Source organism: Eutrigla gurnardus, assembly GCF_963514095.1.
Source record: "Eutrigla gurnardus genome assembly, chromosome: 20".
NCBI classification, from domain to species: Eukaryota; Metazoa; Chordata; class Actinopteri; order Perciformes; family Triglidae; genus Eutrigla; species Eutrigla gurnardus.
Window position 1 is genome coordinate 21,499,467 of NC_139931.1, and position 22,253 is coordinate 21,521,719.

General features: G+C 44.0%; 1 protein-coding gene across 5 annotated transcripts in view; it reads right to left on the reverse strand.

The window, feature by feature from the left end:
• LOC311030465 (syntaxin-binding protein 4) overlaps window positions 1-22,253 on the reverse strand; it is a gene marked incomplete at its 5' end in the record, with an annotated part of 313,894 nt that overhangs the window by 243,862 nt on the left and 47,779 nt on the right. For all 5 annotated transcript variants that reach the window (XM_084036231.1, XM_084036229.1, XM_084036230.1 and 2 more), the window contains 2 exons: window positions 1,487-1,582; window positions 19,690-19,763. In XM_084036231.1, coding sequence (XP_083892357.1) covers window positions 1,487-1,582; window positions 19,690-19,763 — 170 coding nt within the window. The remainder of the gene's footprint in view (window positions 1-1,486; window positions 1,583-19,689; window positions 19,764-22,253) is intronic.

Here is a 22,253-nt window from a genome sequence, read left to right on the forward strand (position 1 = left end):
GTCATCTCCCGCCTTGACTACAGCTACTCTCTCCTGGCTGGACTCCCGGCCTCGGCAACTAAACCATTGCAGCGTATCCAGAACGCTGCAGCACGCCTTGTATTCGATCTACCCAAATTCTCCCATGTGACCCCCCTCCTCCGTGACCTCCACTGGCTTCCTGTTGCAGCACGCATCCAATTCAAGACGATGGCACTGGCCTTCAGGGCCATCAATGGAACGGCACCCATCAACCTTCAAGCACTGGTGAAACCACACACCCCGACTTCACTCCTCTACTTCAGCTGGCCGGCTGGTACCACCATTGCTGAAATCAAACAAATGCTGAACAGTTACTACTTGACTCAGACGAGGACCTTGTTTCTATTTTTTAGCTCTTACTTTATCGGCAATTATATGTTGTTGTTCCTTTCTTTTGACAAATGTACTTATTGTAAATCGCTTTGGACAAAAACTAAATGCCCTAAATGTAAATGTATTAGAGCAGCTACCAGACAGAACCAACAGCAGCCTGCTCTACCAACTCTATTAGACCAGCTACCAGACAAAACCAGTAGCAACCTGCTCTACCAACTCTATAAGACCAGCTACCAGACAGACCTGTAACATTAATTATGCACAGAAACCTTGCACACTGTATCCAATGTGTTTTTTAATTATTAGTTGGGAAAATGCTCAAAATTAAAATAAATCGAGTTATCCTACAGTGGGAGATTTTATGATTATCTAATTCTTGAAAGAAGAAAAAGAGCAGGGCAACAGTTGGATCATGGAGATTGGTGGTCTTCTTTCTGATGTGTTGTCCCAGTAGTGCTGCAAACTGGACCATCGACATCCTGAAGTCCACCTGGACCCGGAATCTTTGAAAACAATCATCCAGTAGTTTGCAGGATAGATCCGCTAGATAGTTCCTTGAAGAATTACATGATTACAACACCTTCCTCACTGCTGGATGACTGATTTTCAACGATCTTGTTCGGGTCCAGGTGCATTTCAGGATGTCGGTGGTCCAGTTTGCAACAAGCTTGACTTCAGACTACAAATCACCATCATTATGTAGTTATTTCAGCATCTTTATATCTGTTTATTGCAATACAATCAAAGAAATATAATACAGTATGTGGTGCCACTATCACTCTACCCCACAACCCTGAATACAGGATAAGCGGCAGATGATGGATGGACTATCACTTTAATGGTGAACAACTACAAGATCTCGCAGGACAACGAGGAACAGAGAAGATACATGCATTGTTGGTTTGAGGAGACAGCAGCCTGTTTTTAACTGTGACCAGTGAGACATGTTTTATACATTTTATTTTATGAATTATTTACACTTAAAAAAAGGGGGAAAAACTCAAGGTGTTCTTATTGATATGTTATTGTATAATGGTTTTACTGGTCTGGTATGGGGCCCATGAACTGAAATGAGTTTGTCAGCTCTTTTAATGCTTCTGTGTATCATGGCGGAGGACACAAGACTCACCATCAGTCGATGCAAGGCCACCTGGTAAAATCCGTTTGACGTAGACTCCAAACTCCTCTCCAGTCAATTCCTTCACTCCACCTATCACTTTGATTCCTGTTGGGAGGACAAGAAATATCACCTTTCTTAGTTTTGTGTTCATGTTCTGTACTTTTACAGCCAATAGAAGATATCAATGACAGCGACTCGACAGCAGAGGTAGCTCTGATCTTATAGAGCTCACTGCTTTCACGGCTAACACAGTTAATAGATCTAACAGCTAACAGTACTGATACAGCTAACAGAGCTATTTGGTTTTGAAATAGATCCCTTATACACCGTAACGACTTCCTACACCATACCTGGAAAGTCAAGTCAAGTCAATGAAAAAAGTCCTCAGATTTAGCTCGCCAAGGCATAATGTTGACAAGAGCCGACCACCAAAAGTCACCACTATATCACGATTTCAAGTTCCTCAATACTAAGCTGATGAACTCCAGATGGAACAAGTGCTCAGTACAGTACACATGAATAATTAGAGCTTGGAACAGATGGAATTTTAAATATTGTAATCTCAGGGGAGTGAGGGGAAGGTCATTGCTTGAACAGCTACCATTGCATGGTGTAGCGCTGACAGAAGAGGACTGGAGGGTCATATAAGCCATCTTTCAGTTGATTTCAAAGAGCAAAACTGTTTTCATTCACTGCAGATATTATCTCAACCAGGAGTTATTCAGCCATGAGTGTGCATCTCTGCATTCTGCTGGACACATCAACCTACAATTTTAACTTGTGGATCCCATCCCCAGACACATTTTTCACCTATTTAACAAATATGCTGAAAGAATTACAAGAAGGAAAAAAATCAATTTCTTCAGATTTTAACTCAAAACACGATGTGTTTTTTCTTCCTGGAAAAACAAACATGAGGCGTGCTTACATCCACTAGTACCAACTAGAGTTATCACGATACTAGAATTTCAAACTTGATACCGATACCCAGGAAAATATTTAATACTCAATACCATTTTCGATACTACAGGGGGAAAATTACAAAAATATAACGGGCAGAATTCAATTAAATATTAAACAATACAAATAACATCAATAACAACAAGAGTTGTCTGATATGGTGCAACAAGAACAAAAAAATAGAGAATCTGAAAATAGTTCCATATATATATATATATATATATATATATATATATATACCCTCCAGTTATGTAACTGATTGTTTTATTGTGTCATATAGGTCAGGGATTTCTGTGTACATGAAATGATTCCATGAAGGAAGGTTAAAGGCTTTTGCACACTGAGTTCGATGCGTTTTTTAAAGTATATTCGTTGAGAAAATTCACAAAACTAAAATAAACCGAGTCATCGAGCAGTGAGGAAGATTTTGTGGTCCTGTTATTCTTGAAAGAAGAAAAAGGAGGGACTGCTCAACGATCCAGGTGGACTTCAGGATGACGGTTGTCCAGTTTGCAGCACAACTGGGATCACACATCAGAAAGAAGACCACCAACCGCTGTGATCCACCTGACCCTGAACAGGCTGCAGTCCCCCAATCCCAAACTGCTCGGTGATCACTGCCACAATCTGTCCTTCATCTCTGCATCTTTATAGGAAATGGACCTGCATTTATAGCTTTTCTAGTTAACTAGCTACACTGTAAAAAAAAATCCTAATTTTACGGTATATGACTCTAATATTTTACAGTAGTTTTTCTGTTCTTTGAAAATAGTGTACAAATCTGTAAAATTACAGACTTTATCAGTAAATGAACAATCTGCCTGTTATTTTAAGTATTATGACAGTAATGACAAATTACATTTATTTCTCATTTTTTTACAGAAAAAACCTATATTAATTATACATGACGCAGTGTTTGTGTTCATTCCCTTAATTTACAGTGATGGTCTTGTCAAACTGTTAGCTAACCGTTAACTAATGTTATCGTATAGTCGTAGGTGATTAACGTTATTTTAGCACATTTAGGTCATTTCGGTCAGCACCGAAATGTGTTTCTGAAAACATCCAATGCGAGAAATAAGCTATGCAGTTGCTGAATCCGTCTTTATTTTAGATCGACAACGGTCAGTTTATAAGATTTTCGACAGCTTGCGGGAGGCGGCGCCCCGTCTCTCAAAACTCGCCGCGACGCGAAGCCATTGCACGGCAAACAAACAATAGTGTAGTGCTGTGTCCATTTATTCAACTCAAGCATTAATTCAAGAACAGCAATAAGGTTTGTGGCATTCAGATAGCACCATACAGCTTCACTTCTACTGGAAACAGAAGCACTGATGTCAACCTAAACACTGAAGTAAACATTCATACTGGGAGCGGTACAGCAGCTAGGGAACTAGCTCTCCTAGCATGAATGTTAACTCTAGTGTTACTGTTGACTTCAGTGCTGACGTTTCCAGTAGAAGTGAATATCGCTGCTTCCTGCTCGCTCCCGTTCGCGTCGTCACTTCTTGTCCGTGTATTTTTTGGGAAAATAATACGGCTATCCATACCGAACACCACAGCTAACTACCGATTCTATGAGCAACTGCGACCATGAAAGTCAAGTACTAACAGCGTCCCTCTCATGAGTCTGACTCAATGACGGGCCTCCCCAGCCCCTGTAATTGGCCAGCACGTTTGTTCGTTGATTGGATTGGTTGAATTGTATCGACAAACCGAGATAGGAATAATAGAGAGATGGCCACTCTGAGGTAAAAAACAAAAACCCAAATAAAACAGTTTCCAGCCCAGGGCAGGCACGGCCATATCTATGGGCAAAAAAAAATGACTCTGGACCAACTAATAATAATAGAAAAATAAATAAAATCCTTTTTATAGTAAGGACTTTTCAGTGGATCTTACTTTGTCCTTTTTCCTTTCCCCCTCCCCCAGGTGCACCAAAGATCCAGTTGATTACTGGCAAATTGGAGGAGGATTCTTCTTGATCTGCTACATTGCACTGTCACCTCTGGTACAGATTAATTGACCTTTTGTGGTATGTTTTGATTTTATTTGATAATACACGGTACATTTAAGGTTAAATTAAGAGGGCTGAATAGGCTAAATTAAGAATGTAATGCATGTGCACAAATACTACAAATATTATTGGAACTACAGAGCCCCCAGGGACAGGAGAACATTGTGGAAAACAATATAAAACTGAATTGGAAAATACAAGCTAAAAAACAACTGACAACAACCCCCTCAGCCCAGCAGCTCTCCACCTGTTTCAAAAGTGAAACGCCATCACCTTGTCATGATAGTACAGCTAACAGACAAGATAGACACATGGAGAAATTACATTTTTAGTATTTCAATTCTTCCTTGGGGGTCTCTGAAGAACTGTTTGTGAATAATTGGTTGATATTGTAAATTTACAACTCAATACATTAAATAAAGGGGTTTTAGAATCAATATTGGTGTGTATTTTATTTATATTTGTTTCGCGACCTACTTTAATTGAAACAGTGAAAACCTTTAGATGTATCGATTTTGAATTTCCTAAGTATGTTTTGAGTTGAGGATATTTCACAATAATCTTTGAGCAGCAGGATGAAAATGTTACTTAATCTGAATTAGATATATTATTATAGATATTTTACTTTAATTTTAGGGTTTTTGTTTGGCAGCCGTAGCTGCCAGTCATTTGACTGTTTTTTAAGGTGTTTTTTAACTGTTATTAAAGGTGTTTGATTTTAATAATTTAGGAAAAATCTGTAGAATAATGGTATTTTTCTACAGAACCTTTAGCACTGTCACTTTATTAAAGGTGTTTGATTGTAAAAAGATTAAGAAATATTTGTAGAATAACAGTATTTTTCAGCAGAACTTTTAGCATTGTCACTTTATTAAAGGTGTTTGATCATTAAAAAATAGGAAAAATCTGTAAAATAACAGTATTTTCTGCAGATCTTTTAGCATTTTCACTTTATTAAAGGTGTTTGATTGTAGTAATTTAGGAAAATTCTGTAAAATAACGGTATTTTTCTGCAGAACATTTAATGAAATTTTCTGTAATAATAAATTTTTGCACTTTATTTGAATTAAGGTATTTTACTTTAATTTTACGGTTTTTGGTTGGCAGCCGTAGCTGCCAGTCATTGACCGTTTTTTTACAGGTTTTTTTCTTACAGTGTACTCAAAGCAGGCTACACTATATTCAGTCTCTTTTATCCGTTAACACATACATTCATACAGAGGAGCCGCCTGCATATCAGGAGCTACACATTCACACGCCCATGGCACAGCCTTCAGGTGCAATTTGGGGTTCATTATGCCCAAGGAAAGTCGGCATGCAGACTGGAGGAGCCGGGATTCAAACTGCCACTCTTCCAATTGGAGGACAACTCGCTCTTCTTCTGAGACACAGATGTCTTCAGACTATTTGTCATACAGCGTTGATATATTGGATTGTTTGTAGTGCTACGGTGGCTCTGAGTGGTCAAATGCTTTTTGAAAGATACGAACAAAGCAGAAAATCAAACCTGTTCTTTCATGTTTTTTGAGGGACGAAAGTTTCGGAGCCGGTGTGCAAAGGTGATCGACATAACTAGCGTTCATGTGTCCAGCTGCTGGAGAGAGACGGAGGTGTGTCTCCCTGATATATAAAATCAGGGAGACACATTATATAAAACTATTTTTAGTATTACTATTTTGGATTTTTTGGACAACCCTACTACCAACCAACCATGATTTCACATTGAGTGTGAGAAGAACTGGTAAAGGTTGGCCTATCCATTCTGTTTGAAGTGAATACACACACCAAAGTGACTGAAGCCTCGCTGCTGAAGTCTCTTATTGAACCATGTGATCACTGTGATGCTGCAGCCTGCCTAGAGACAACATGGTAACACTAACTGGGTCTGGAGTGAAGTGCTGCCGGTTAATTATCGCCTGTTGGAAGAACGGCGTTATCCAGTTCCCCCCAGTCTTACTCTTTTTCTCTGAGGAAAAGTTATTTTGTTCAGCGTCAAAGCACTCTCCTCCCAGCGCCTATCATCATATAAGAAAAACATCCAACTCATGCAGAATATAAAAGACATGCTTCTTTCCCTCCCGTTAAGCTTTATATTTTGTTTTCCAAATCATTATCTCTTGCTCAAGATGTATCAAGGGCATGTTTGCCTCCCAAGGATGAAATGTTAAAACACTTTAAGACCTTGTAAAGATCAAAAACTTCAATGCGCTGAAAAAGACAGTGGCTTCAAAGATGGTCCATCATACCCCAGACGATACGTGGTCAATTGAAGTGATGGTTCGGAGTGAAATGCACCCTAGGTAATTTCCAATAAAAACTCAGCAAAACTTTTTCATACTCCCGCGCGAAACTCGTGTCACGGCATCGTCTGGGTAAACACGGAAGTGGCGTCGGTAGCATAGCAGCCGAGGATAGAAGCTATTAGGCAAGTGTTCTTTTAAAAAAACTCCTGGTGTACTTACAAACTTTCAAATGCCTCGTTTTGTGAGTACAGACCCTATGTGTACTACTGCACAAGTTTGGTAACATTCAATGCATTATTAGTGGGGTAATTTACGAGATATACCCTCTGTACCATGGCGCTAGTACTAAGCCATTCGGCTGATAGCGGCTATCTTGACCAATGCTTGACCATCACTAAAAATGCTTCCGAGGGGGTATTTGGCTGGATGTCATGGTGGAAATTACCTAGGGTGCATTTCACTCCGAACCATCACTTTAAGGATGTATATAGGGCTTTTCTAGTTTAAGCAACCGCTTAAAGCCAGCATTCACCCCAGCTCACACACACATTGACCCTCTGAGACCCACACAGAGAGCTACCTCTGTGTTTTGCCCAATAAAGTTGTAATTTTTTACAGTATCATCAAGTTATCCCCAGAATCAGCACAACCTCAGCTAACTGGGTGTATCACTCAACAAATATTCTATACACTATAAAAGGGGATTTTAGCCCATGAATTAAAAAAACGGACCTTGAATTTTTACACATTTTATTAAAAAAAGCACTGCAAACCATTATAAAGAAAGAACAGCTCAATGTAGAACGTTTCACACACTTGTTTGGATTGTTTTGAGAAGTTGTTTGAAGCTTCTAGCTCCTTCTGTCTATGAAATATGGATATTCTTTTGGGTAGTGTCTATGGCTGTTAATTTTTTTGCCAGGAATGGTCCTTTCCTCTCCCTGCCCCAATATGTGTGTGTATAATGTACTTCTTCTGTGCCATTATATATTTAACTTTCTCTATCACTACAGTAACTTTTTGACTGTCCTTTTCTCTGATTTGAACTCCTCCGTGTCTCCTGTTTGGGAAAACACAACAACTCACGGCCAAGCGTAAATCAGGCTTTCCGATTGACTGTAAAAGCCACTACGGGAGCGAATATGAGTGTTCAATGCATAAACGTAACTCTATACGCCACTAGCAAGATGGCGGATGAGAACTGATCAATTGATGGGATTGCCATCGCCTCAAATGCTACTCTAAGAAACCTTGGAGTTATCTTTGATCAGGACCTGTCCTTTGACTCGCATATTAAACAAACCACGAGGACAGCCTACTTTCACCTGCGTAACATTACTAAAATTAGGCCAATGCTGTCTCAAAAAGATGCAGAAAAACTCGTCCATGCATTTGTTACCTCAAGGCTGGACTATTGTAATTCTTTATTATCAGGCTGCTCTAATAAATCTCTTAAATCTCTCCAGCTGGTCCAGAATGCTGCAGCTCGTGTTCTGACTAAAACCAGAAGAAGGGATCACATTTCTCCTGTATTAGCTTCTCTGCACTGGCTCCCAGTAAAATCCAGAATAGAATTTAAAATCCTTCTCCTCACTTACAAGGCTCTTAATGGACAGGCAGCATCATATCTTAAAGAGCTCATTAAACCCTACTGTCCTCCTAGAGCACTACGCTCTCAGAATAAAGGGTTACTTGTAGTTCCTAAAGTCTCCAAAATTAGAACAGGGGCCAGAGCTTTCAGCCATCAAGCTCCTCTTCTGTGGAACCGTCTTCCGGTTCTGGTTCGTGAGGCAGACACTGTTCCCACATTTAAGAGTAGGCTTAAAACATTTCTCTTTGACATTGCTTATAGCTAGGGGTCTCCCTGGACCATGGTGGAACCTGGTCCAGACTGCACCGATGTTGTGGTCTTGTTTGCCTCTTACTGCCAGTATTTTTAATTAAAGTAATTGACTAAAATCGGCATCTCTACTGTCACTAACTTGACTACTCCCGGGAGTCTAGCTATGCTTTCTGGTCCAGCAGAGTCCACTGAGGTCCTGACTGATGCAGACTGCTAACTGGCCTGATGCTGGAAACACCACATTGTAGCTCCACCTGCCCGCTGTGTGACTGCTCAACTACTCCTGCTTTCTGGTCTACGGCGACGTGGTTGGGATGGATCCATCTCGGCGTGGCTGTACCTGCTGCCATGGACTACTACTGTTGATACTATTGCTTCTGTTAATACCACCACTACTGTTAATGCTACTACTACCATACTACCAACACCAAATGCAGTTGGAACCCAAGGGCCTGGGCTGCACGAGATTTCTGCCTAAAAGCCTATTAAGGCAGTTTTTTCTCGCGACTGTCGCTGTAACGCTTGCCCCTGGGTGATGTTGGGAATTTGAAATTGTGTTGACTTTTTTTGAGCGTATTCTAGTCCTGCTCAATGTGTTAAGTGTCTTGAGACGACTTCTGTTGTGATTTGACACTATAAATCAAATTGAATTGAATTGAATTATACATATACACAATGGAGAAATGCGCCACGGAGACAAGGAGAGATAGTCACATCTTTTACAACGTAACGTATTGGTTTCATTGTCGGAAGTAAATGGCTCACATGGACAAACAGGGTACCGTTGTTTAGCCCCGTTTCTCTAGTTTAAGAGGAAAAAAAGTTTCTAGTGCAAACCATTAAGGAGTTATGACGCACTAAAGACAACGTGACCTTTTGTAGTCTATATGCTACAATGGGTCTCAGAGGGTTAAGACACTGGTGGAAGAGAATGCCTTACAAGGTGCCATGGGCATCAGGACACTTGGACATGTGGCAGCAGGGTCCAGGGATCCAACCACCAACCTTGTGATGAGTGGCTGCTCACCTCTTGAGCCACACCGGCCAACATGTTCATTGAACCAGGTATCAGGTTAATATAACCATAGCTTATGAATTCCACCAAAATATTCCCTCTTATTCTTATTCTCCTTATTCTCCCTCTGGAGAGGCGTACGTTCCTCTGCATCATGAAGTTGGACTAGTTCCACCATGCTGTGCAGAGGAGCGATACCGGAGGTTAGAATTTCAATATATATATATATATATATATATATATATATATATATATATATATATATATATATATACAGTATATATATATATATATATATATATATATATATGTTGTTGACTGCAGTACTTTCTATTGTAATTCTTTGTTATTATTGTGCACATTGAACACCAAGGCAAATTCCCTGTATGTGAAAACGTACTTAAAGGGATAGTTCAAGTTTCCAAGTGAGCCGGTGTGTTCGAGGTACATATGTGTTGATAGAATGTTTGAAATAAAACCAACCTTTAATTTTTAAGGATTTATGTCTCAGCAGCAGCAGCGTGTCATACTTCCTAGTAGGCTATGGCAGTGGCGTTTCCACCCAAACCCAACCGTACCTGTACGAGCCTGAATATACAGAGGAAGAATTGCGCGAGAGGGATGCTCAAAGGGCAGAACGTGAACTAGCGTCTGTGGAGACCGAGATAGCCCCCGCTGGAGCTGAGAACCGGGACCGAACAAACGGAGACTGGTGGTGCCAGGAGGGAATCCCCCGCAACGCGTCCGAGGGTTTACGGGTCTACGGACGGAGCAGAGGTCCAGGTTCGCGGTGCGTAATTGTGGGTTCGCGTGGCCATGGGCTGCCCGGTGTTTGCGTGAGGTCCAAGGGCTTTTCACCCAGGTCTGGGGGCATAAGGGCCGAGAGTTCGGCGGTGTTTTTGTGTCTATTTACCGGAGGCAGGGCTCCAGACTAACTTTTTGCATTGGTTGCACTGGTGCGCCTAACTTTTTTTTGTAGGTGCACCAGCACAAAATTTAGGTGCACCCACATTTTTATCGCTCTCCTTTTACATAATGACACCCCCTTATGGCCTAGGTTAACTGCAGCACCATCAGCACCCAGAGGAACCGTTTTCTCCAGCCAATCTGCACACTGATGCCCAAGCGCAGTAAATGCTTGCTTTGTGGCAGCATACATTCCTCAAGAATAAAAAGATCATACAGGTCACTAGTCTATAGATTGCAAATGGAAAACTGTTTATGTGATCTTAGCCTAGCCTAATTATATTTTTACTTAGGCTATTCATTTTTAATAATAATATTAGGAATAGGCTACTATACAATTTCCTATTCATGATCTCTCATGCTGTAATGTGGGCCTTCAAACACTGTGCGTGTCCATGCTCCACCTCGACATGTCCAATAAACATGTTGACCGGCCTCCCTTTCCGCAAAATGCAGCAGTAGACAATAACGCACTCCTTCGTAGAGACGTCTGTGTTGCCGTCAATCATGAATGCATGTAGTATGCTTTTTGGACATATTGCGCTTTTTCAATGTCTCGATGCGAAATGTTGTTGACTCCTCCACAAATGCACTATTACCGGCCAAATGCTGACCGCACTCCCGACAATAAATGCAGTGCATTGAGTCCCTTTCTTCATCGTACATCAGCCAGGGAAATTGCTTCAACCAGTCCTGTCTGAAGGCATATTTTTGGGCGTTTTAATTAGTCTCGGGGCGAGGCTTTCTGACTCTCTTCACTTTCAAAGAAAATCGAAGCGCTCAGCGTCGAAACGCTCAGAGTACCTGCTCTGCTCGCTCGCATTTTCGAACTGACACAATTTACAGCAGTGAAAAGGACCACAGCCAATCAGAGGCAAGGACCCGCCCGAGCTCTGTCTCTTATTGGTTTAGACCACGATACCGTCAGGAGAACATAAAGAGATGCTGCGCTTATGATTTTTTTTTCACCCGAGCAGCGTTAGGTGCACCAGTGCGACCTACAATTTTTTTCAGTCGCACTCATAAAAATTTTGGTCGCATATGCGACCAAAATGGTCGCACTCTGGAGCCCTGACCGGAGGGATTCCCCGCAACGCGTCCGAGGGTTTACGGGTCTATGGACGGAGCAGAGGTCCGGCTTCGCGGTGCGTAATTGTGGCTTCGTGCGGCCGTGAGCTGCCCGGTGTTTAAGTGAGCTCCAAGGGCTTTACAGACAGCCTTGAGGGCACAAGTGCCGAGAGTTCGGCGGTGTTGAGCCGCGTGTTTACCGGCTGGATTGTGAGCGGCGCGTCTTAGAGTTTTAAGTCCGACGGAGAGTCCGCATGTGTGGATTCGCGTGGCCGTGGGCTGCCCGGTGTTTGAGTGAGGACCAAGGGCTTTTCACCCAGCTCTGAGGGCACGAGGCCCGAATATTCGGCGTTGTTCATGTGTCTATTTACCGGAGGGAATCACCGCAACGCGTCCGAGGGTTTACGGTTCTCCGGACGGACCAGGTTCGCGGTGCGTAATTGTGGCTTTGCGTGGCCGTGGGCTGCCTGGTGTTTGAGTGAGCTCCGAGGGCTTTTCAGACAGCCTTGGGGGTATAAGTGCCGACAGTTTGGCCCGGTTTGATTGCCTATTTATGGGCAGTATTTCGGGCTGCGCGTCTTAGAGTTTTGAGTCCGACAGAGCAAAGTAAAGTTCCGCTGCTGCTGAGAAACTAGTTCCTCAAAAAACGGATGATTCATGCGATGCAAGGTTAGTTTTGTTTCAAATATTATTCTATCAACACACATATGTACATCGACAGTCTAGTGTTTTAATGGATTTGCCTCAGGTGCACTGTGGAGTGGGCAAGACTGTTTTTAATGCTTGTCTAGCTAAGAACCATTGACTCGCGCTAGCTATAGCATAAGCGAACTCGGCAACTAGAAGAACTGAATGAAATTCCTTAAAAAACGTCTCCAGACGTCTCGAACACACCAACTCACTTGGAAAATAGGTCTTATGTCCAAAATTCTGAACTATCCCTTTAATTTCCTTTCTGATTCTGATGAAGGCCAATCCGATCCTGTAGTATTCAGTAATCAACTTAAACTCCATTCTTCAAAGTATTACAGGGCCCTAGTTTCGTAGACCAGGCGTAGTTGGCACGCAGTGCACCTGCGCCACGCCGACGGGGTGTGTCCGCCTGGACTTTTCAAGTTTCGTGCACTGCGCAGGCTAGCGCCTCCCGTCACTCCCACCCGCGCAAGTGGGAAAGAGGGAGGAGAAGAAGGCGTGAGTGGGAGACGAGGAGGAGACAAGGCGTGGACTGGGAATAACACAGCCGATTCAGATCTTCACCAATCAAATGAGCTCCTCTCCTCACCTTTAATGCGCCAGGCAAGGTTCAGTGCAAGTTTCGTCACTTGACAACCCAATGACAGAAGCAGCGCCGCCGCTCCCACCACGCTCATCACGCGCTGTGCGTGCGTATAGTCATAATAATTATAATGCTGATATTATATCACTATAGAAATTGTAGGCACATTTTAGGCATGTTTATCACAAAGCAGGGTCAGGGCGCACAGCAGTAGACATAATAGTGGCGAGAACCCGGTGCCTGCACAAGCCTGCCGGCCATTCATCATCATCATCACCATCTTCATCAGCTGCGCTCCACAGCTGCACCGGATTCCCCGTCCAACACCAGAACGGCGGGACACCTGGACGTCACGTGCCGCTCAGACCAGCTGCAACTAGGGCCCGACCGATTATCGGCCGCACCGATATATCGGGCCGATATTTAACATTTTAGGGATATCGGTATCGGCCATACTTTCCATAAATTCCCACCGATAAGTTCATATAATTTTCACAACCAATTTTGCAGCCGTTTCGTTCTGAACGCGCCTTCCGCTCTTGCCTCGCCCGTCACAGCATCTGATTGGTTTGGCACACGGAATACAACCAATCAACACGCAAGGCTGCAAGCGGGGCGGGGTGCCTTCACGCTCCCTGTGACTCGTGAGCGGTTTCTAGACGGCCACCTGGGGCTGAGGACGGTGCTGCGTGCGGATACAACTTAAAGCAGAGAAAACACATTTCCTTCGAGGTAAGCAGTGTTTCCCCTACCATTGTACAGGCCAAAATAAATCAATACTCCAAAAATAAGCTACCTATCAATTAATTCATAAATCAATAATCATTTACATTAGGAGCGCCTCCGCGCAGCACAGTAGACTTGCTCCGCAAGATGCGCGGCCGCAACAATCCTCGCCGCGCGCTCCCGCTACGTTTTTCGTGTACTTGATGTTGTTCTGATGCCGTTCCGCCTCGTTAAACCACCACAATGTCGCTTTCTACTTTGAAAACACGGAGTTGACACTGTATTTTGACAAGCTGTTGCACTCTTTAGACTCGTGGTGTGAGCGGAACCGGACCGGTACCGGAACCGGACCCGTGCATTTATAAGAAAAATGCCGCTGTGTTTCTCCGTCTAAAATCCGCTTTCCTCGCGCTGCCTGCTCGCACAGATCCGCTCGTGCGCACATTCGCTGATGCAGGTCGAGTGTTTAATATAAATATATGCAGAGACGGCGCTCCTTAAAAACAACATCAAGCCATGCATGTGTAGTATTAGGACGTGATGACGTTTGTACAACCGGGCATTTTTTATTTTTTACTTTAAGTAAACTACTAGTGCCGTATATTTACAGAAATATACAGGCTTATCTATATGATTTTGACTATTTTTATATAGAGACATACTATAAATTATTTAAAATTTATATGTACAATTATTATTTGTTTGTTTTTTTACAATGTCTGAAAATAGATTTAGTTTGTATCAAATATTTATTTTCTAAATATGTCTGTATTAGATTGCAACTGCTTATGCTACCCAATTTAACTTGTGTCACATTATTTTCCCCCAATGCAGATGGATGTGCCAACAGGAAAGACACGAGCCAAAAGTGCAGTGTGGAACTACTACAGCCAGTCAGGTGGTGTAGGCAAAGCAGTTTGCAATGCATGCAAAGTCTCGGTCAGCACTGGCGCTACAGTGGCTAAAACGGCCAACACATCTAATCTATGGTCCCATCTCAGAAGTCACCATAAAGAATTATATGAAGCGGCAAAGAAGGAGCAGCGCGAAATGGAATCTCAGAAAGCACCATCACACCAGCCTACAGTGGCAGACCTGTTTCAGCGACAAAAACAGTGGGCCAATTCAGATGAGAAGTCTAAGCAAATAGATAAACTTATTGCAGAAATGATAATTACTGACAACCAGCCATTTTCCGTTGTCTCTGATGTTGGTTTTCAGCGCCTTGTGGCTGCTCTTAATCCAAGATATGCACTTAAAAGCGAGAAGTTTTACCGCACTGAAAAGATACCTGCAATCCATGCAAAGGTTGTGCAAAAGATAAAAACCCTTATCCAACCAGAGAATGCTGGGTTCCCATTGGCGTTTACCACAGACTGCTGGTCTGGAACAACAGAGTCCCTAATGAGCCTGACATGCCACTTCATTACCAATGAGTGGGAGAGGAAGCAAGTTGTTTTGAACACGACGGTCATGGAAGGATCCCATACAGGGCAGTACATCAAGGATAAATTCCTTGAAATGATTGAGGAATGGCACATTGACAAAGAGCGCATAGCCCTTGTCCTTCGTGACAGTGGTGCCAATATGATGAAAGGCATGAGGCTTGCTGAAGTACCAGACCTCAGCTGCACTGCTCACCAGTTGCAGCTTGTTGTAAATGATGGCCTGTCCTGTCAGAGAGCAGTGATTGACACAATTGCTTCAGTGAAGCATTGTGTCACACATTTTCATCATTCTGTCCTGGCCAAGGACCGTTTGAAAACAATTCAGCAAGAACTTGGCCTTCCAGTCCACTAGTTCATACAAGCAGTTCCAACCAGGTGGAACTCAACACTGCACATGCTGCAGAGAGCACTGGAGCAGAAAAGAGCATTAACTCTCTACTCTGGGGAGTATGGGGGGTTTGCTGCTCCAAGTGCTCACCAGTGGGACCTGGTAGCTAATCTTGTGGAGACCCTGATTCCCATTGAGGAGGTCACGCTGGAGGTGAGCAGCAGCAGTTCCTCTGCGTCCTCAATCATTCCATGTGTCGGTTTGTTGAAGATGCTGCTGGAGGATGAAGGACCCAGAACAACCGGGATCAAAACTCTTCGGCAAGGTATGAAGGAAAGCCTCATCAAGAGGTTTGCAAAGCTTGAAGAAACCAAGCATGTTGTTCTGGCCTGTCTGCTAGATCCACGTTACAAGGATAATGCCTTTTCCTCTGACAACACAAAAGAGAAGGCGAAGCAGTGGCTCAAGGATGAAGTAGAGAGTGCCTCGGCGGAGGCACATGATGAAGAAACAGCACAGGAGGTTGATGTGGCGCAAGAGGCCGAAGCAGAAGAATACACTGCAGAACAACAGGCCCGAAAAAAACAGAGGAGAAATGAGGCACCATCTGGCAGCCGGATAGATGCCATCTTCAGCTCTTTGCTAGGACCACATGCGGGAGAGGCATCGGCCTCAGATGCTGGGCTTGATGAGGAGGTGAGGTTGTATCTCATGGAGCCAATCATTGACCGCCGAAAGGGGGATCCACTCCAGTGGTGGAAGCAGAATGAACAACGATTTAAGCTTCTGGCTAAACAAGCCAGGAAGTTTCTGTGCGCACCGCCCTCATCGGTTCCCAGTGAGAGAGTCTTCAGTGAGATCTCTCTGATCTACTCGAAGAACAGGAGAAGCCTCACTGGGCAACATGCCGAGCAGCTGTGCTTCCTGCACTATAATGTTCTTTTACTTAATTGGCAATATTAGGCTTGGGTATTAAACCAGCCTATTGTTCATTGCAAAGTACAGTGATGTTTTACTCATTTCTCATAGCAGGTTTTACTCAGTTCTCATAGCAGGGAGTGATTTTATTTTTTATTGATGATTATTTATTCATTGATTTATTTATTTTTTCCCAGTTTTATTCTATGTTAAGTTATTCTAAGTTAAGTTCGGCTTTATTTTACAAATGCTGTTGGCAGCTCCCTGTACTTAAAATGTTTACTATTAAAAACACTTAATGGAAGTTCGAGTCAGTGTGTGCCATTTTTAATTTATTCGAGAATTTTTTTCTTCTATTTATCGGTTGCACATATCGGTTATCGGCCTCCCATTTTCATAAATATCGGTATCGGTATCGGCCCTGAAAAAAACATATCGGTCGGGCCCTAGCTGCAACCCCAACTCCGGTTCCAGCTTGCGGCAAAGTTGCGCGTTTCCACAGACACAACAGGCTGCCGAGGCGGGAGACCAGGCACGAGCTGCTGTCATTTTTTTAAGATTTTTTCAGGCATAGACGCATTTTATTAGCAGTGGATAGCTATAAAAAACAGGAGAGACAGAGGGAGATGTTTTGGTCCAAGTTTCAGCTGTGTTAATTCAGTCAGGCTGAGTTTCCGTTACGTGAGCCATCCGCCTTTGATCTGACGTTAGATGTGACGGGACAATCTATATAGATATAAATTCACGTGTTGATTCAATTAGTTGCATTAAAAAGTGCTTGTTGTGATTATTTATTGCATTTAAATGTGCCTGGAACTGTGGAAACCTGCCTGTGAGGTCTTGGTGACGTGTGCGCACTGCGGGCCGGTCAGCCAACTGTAATTCGCCTTATGCCAAGAGTAGACCAGGTTGGAGGTGGCGAGCTTTCGGTGCAGTCTCGTAGCTTTTTGCCACGAAACTTCCACTGCGCCAAACTGAATCTGTGACGCCTCCCCCTGCTGCGCCACCACACCCATCTTGGCGCAGGCGATCCACCAAACTGCCAAAATGACCTTGCGCAAGGCACGGTTGAAACTTGCATTACACCAGCTCCGCCACCCTGCGCTGCGCCACAAAACTAGGGCCCACAGACTACGATCAGACAGCCAATCACAAGGGATGCCTCGCCAGAAACACTTTACCTACAAAACCATTGTTTTTTTATGGCATGCCTGCCGTGTGATTGCCTCTGGCATTTTTCTAGCAGATTTTAGAACTTTTCAGCGCCAGCATAGAGTCTCACTGCTCTTCAATGTCACACTTGGTCCAAGCAGCCAATCAAATGGAGCAAGAGGTGGGCTTTACTACTTAACCACTTCCTTCCTGTGGTCCTGATCCTGCTCCATTTGGCTGGGCCAAGTGTTATCTCAATGCATGCTGCAACTCCTCACCTGAAAACATATTTCAACTTTTGTGTCCAAAAAAAGAAAAAACGCTGTAAAAACTTGTCACAGGATGAAAGGCCTTATTTCAGGTATCTAAACAGAAACACATTCAAACAACACATGACTTGAAGGTATGGCAACAGGAAACTCATTCCCAGGTTCTTGGACTCCTCCCTGCATCACACTATACTGCTAGTCGTTGCGTAGGCAGAAGCTCCGCCAGCGTGGTGGTGTATGGATCAAAACAATAGCAACTCCCTGCATTCTTAACCCAGCTGAGTTAAGTGGGTTAGGGCTTTGCACCGTGACCTACTTCCCCTGCTAAGCAACCACACTGATACTTAACAAGGATACTTACTCTGCAGAGAAAATCCCTTAAAAAAAAAACTTCAACTATTTCAGCTATTCCAAATCAGACACCGATGACAGCTAGTGGAGGGTGACAGAGTATTGGATGGAGCTACAATAGATGTTGTTAGTTTAAGCTGAGCATTTGATTTGGACCTCAAATAATGTGTGATAAGCATAGCTTCCTCCCGTCCCTCCTCGAAGTTGAAAGATTTTATTGTTTTATTTTTTTGTATTTTTCATAATTGTATGATGTATTTCATGTCATGTAATTATTGTGTATATATGTTTATAAAAACTAAGGGAATAAAGTCCACCAGAATCACGACTAAAGGATCACATGACTATGTGTCATGTGTGTCACTCATAGAACTGAGCCCACAGATGCCTTTCAGCTCTTTGCCTCTTTTTTGGCTTCATCACGCACAACTGTATTGTTTGGGCTCAGTGTCATCAGCCTCTTTCCAGCAGCCGCCAGCTGTTTCCAGTGAAACAGCTCTGATAAATCCACCGTACACTACCTGCTCCACATGCAAACAGACACAGCCAGAGAGTAGCTGGTGAACATAGTGGAGTTTTTAGCGGCAAAAGAATTGGTGGAGACCAAACAGAGCTAAAAGGAGAGAATGAAAAGGACTTTCATTCATCAAGTGACACAAACACTACTCAAAATGAATGATAATATAATTTTGTGTCTGCGGAAATAAGAAACTGTTTGCTAGCCCTCCTTTGCCATAACATCTGGGAGCAGTGAATGGGTCACGGCATTTCCCAGGTCAGCTATACAGCAGCTTAGATGATAAGCAGTAAGTGGTCTGCGGCGTGGTGGGTGTGTTTGGGTGCCCGTCACTGCGCTGAGTGCTGCCTTATATTAGTGGTCGACCCGTATGGGTTTTTCAATGGCCGATGCTGATATTTAGAGAGCAGGGTGGCCGATAGCCGATCTGTAATGCCGATATCATGATTTTGTTATCACGTTTTAGTTGCATCTCATCTGTGCACATGATAAATAAAGAACCTTGAAATAATTATTAATAATAACAACAAATTGATACAAAATTGCTATAGGAGGCGCAACCCAACTACACTACAGACCTATAACTGATCAGTGGTAGGACCTCACTTCAGACTGGGGGTGTGAGCGGAACCGGACCGGTCCACTCCACTCACCACGCTGCTGGCCCCCACAAGAGCCGCCCCTGCGCTCGCCGCAGAGAAGACTCTCCATTAACTACAATACTACAAGACAGCTCACGGGGCCAGCAGCTCGCGGGGCCGGGGCAAGCAGAATGTTATGTGACGGCTCCACAAGGCTGCCCACAGATGTGTCTGCAGACATTTTTTGTTTAGCAGCCTCGTGAGCGCAGGCATTGGCCTATGCCTAACATTTCAAAATGCCATAAATCGGCCGACCGATACCATTACCTTATATACGTGGAGGAACACATGAGCCAGATATGAGAGTCCAGTATAGAACTCTATGTAACTATGAAACCTTTCGAGAGGACCCTATCCCTCATCACCATGAACCAGTTACAGATATGAAGAGGACATCGGTACCTGTAGGAAACACAATAATACCTATATGTTTACTTTGTATTTTCTTCTATCCATGAACAGATAAAAACTTACCCAGGCCGTTCTCACAGTCTGTAAACTCCATGGAATGAACTGCTCGGTCTACTCCGTATGGACCCATTAGTGTCCTGTTAGAGATGGAGGGGTGAGGAGGATGGAGAGACAACAGAGGAGAGAATAAGTCCATCACAAACTTAACTTCCATTTTCCCTTCAGAGAGAGAACCTTAGATGCCCCAGAGAGAAGGCAGGGCTTCCCTCCATGTAGACCCCTACCAGGTTTCCTCAACTCAACTCAAACTTTATTTATAGAGCACATTTTACACGACCAATGGTCGACCAAAGTGCTGTACAGTTCAGTAAAACAGTACAATACAATACAATGAGAATAATAAAAATAAATAAATAAAAATATACATAATATACAGTTGACGGGTGTCATGCTCAGCCTGAATTAAAAGCCATGGAGAACAGGTGGGTCTTCAATAGGGACTTAAAAACCTCTAGGGTCTGGGCTGATCTAATATGCCAAGGCAAGCTATTCCAGAGCCTCGGGGCAGCCGCTGCAAAGGCTCGGTCCCCTCTGGTTTTTAGTCTGGTCCTGGGGACTTTCAGGAGCAGTTGATCTGCCGACCTCAGCGCTCTGGCTGGAGTGTGACAGTGTAATGCGGCGTTCACACCGGACGCGATAGACGCGAATACAATCGCTTTAGACGCTTGTAACGCGCCGCTTGATCATTTTGGACTATTTGTGTCATTCGCTTCATTCGCGCATGACGCTCATTTTAGAACCGGTGCCGCTCTAGCGGGGAAAACGAGGGCAGCGCCGCCTCAGGGTACCTGATGCCATAGTCCGTGAGCCTCCTCCGGGAGCCACGTCCCTCGCACCTCTCCCCAGGGAGAGTCGGGGCCACATTCGACTACGACCTCAGCATATTACTAAGCGGAGGAAAAGAAACTAACCAGGATTCCCTCAGTAGCGGCGAGCGAAGAGGGAAGAGCCCAGAGCCGAATCCCCGTCAGACGGGCGGACGTGGGAAATGTGGCGTACGGAAGACCGCTTGCCCGTTGTTGCTCGGGGGCCTGAGTCCTTCTGATTGAGTCTCAGCCTGCGGACGGTGTGAGGCCGGTAACGCCCCCCGTCGCGCCGGGGTCCGGTCTTCTCGGAGTCGGGTTGTTTGGGAATGCAGCCCGTCCATCTCAGCCGCGGAGCGCCTGTCCATCTGTCTGTTGGCTTGAACTCGTCGCTGATTGGATGTCGCGGCGCGATGCCGCCTGAAAAGTTAGATACTTTCAACTTTATTTGCGTCGCTTCAGACGCGCCATTCGCTTCAGACGCGCCATTCGCTTCAGACGCGCCATTCGCTTCATTCGCTTCATTCACGCCGCGTCTCATCGCGCCAGACGCTCCATTCCCGCCGCCGCTGTCTGAATACGTGTCATCGCGCCATTTACATTGATTTTCAATGTAGAGTTGCCGCTCAATTTGCGTCTATCGCGTCCGGTGTGAACGCCCCTCAAAGTTCAGATAAGTATAGCGGTGCCAGTCCATTTTAAGCTTTAAAAACAAATAACAAAAGTTTAAAATCAATCCTGAAGCGGACAGGGAGCCAGTGTAGCGAGGCCAAGACTGGTGTAATGTGGTCGCGCTTTCTTTTTCCAGTCAGGAGACGAGCGGCAGCATTTTGCACAAGCTGCAGGCGACGGAGCAATGACTGGTCGACACCAACATACAGAGAATTACAGTAATCCAGCCGTGAAGAAATAAAGGCATGGATCACTCTCTCTAGGTCTTTGGGAGGAAGATAGGCCTTAATCTTGGCTAAGAGTCGAAGCTGGAAGAAACTCGTTTTGTTACTCCAAGGTTCTTGACATGAGTGCGGGAGTTAGGAGTAAGTGGGCCCAGAAAACCAGCAGAAAAATCATGAACATTTTGCCCAAACATAATAATCTCGGTTTTGTTTTCGTTAAGGTTGAGAAAATGTATGTCCATCCAAGTTTTTATATCCGATAAGCAATCAAGCAATGGCTGCAATGTATCCTTACTCTTGGATTTTAAAGGGATCCAGCCATCATGGCTGAAATCACCACTATTACTGAAGTCCCAGATCCACCAGGAAACCAAACGCCGCTCTGACAGTTCATGACATCATCCAGAGGTGCTCGTGGATTTTACCAAACTGGATTCACTGGATCTAGCATGACCCACGTGGGGTGGTTTACCACATCTGGAGGAACCCAGAATAAACTTTTTATCTGTGATTTAATATCAATACCCAGATGAAAAGGATGCTGAAATAACTCCATAATGATGGTGATCAGTAGAAAGTGTGAAGTAATGCTTTGTTAGGTCTGTCTGCAAGACCACAAGATAACTACTTTTAAAACGCTGGTTTTCTGAATGGAGTCTGGTTGATAGGGGCTAGGCTACGCTAACATTGTAGCTGCTCCATCAACACTCCAAATAAGGTCATCATCCGGGGGGGGGTTTCCATATTTTTGGAAATTGGTATAAAGCAATGATGCGATTGTGTTCCACTGATCGTTTTGGCCGAGGCGTAACGTCTCTCCTATTCGTCCATTTCCTCGTGTTTTTTAATATCTTCTGCACTAACAAAG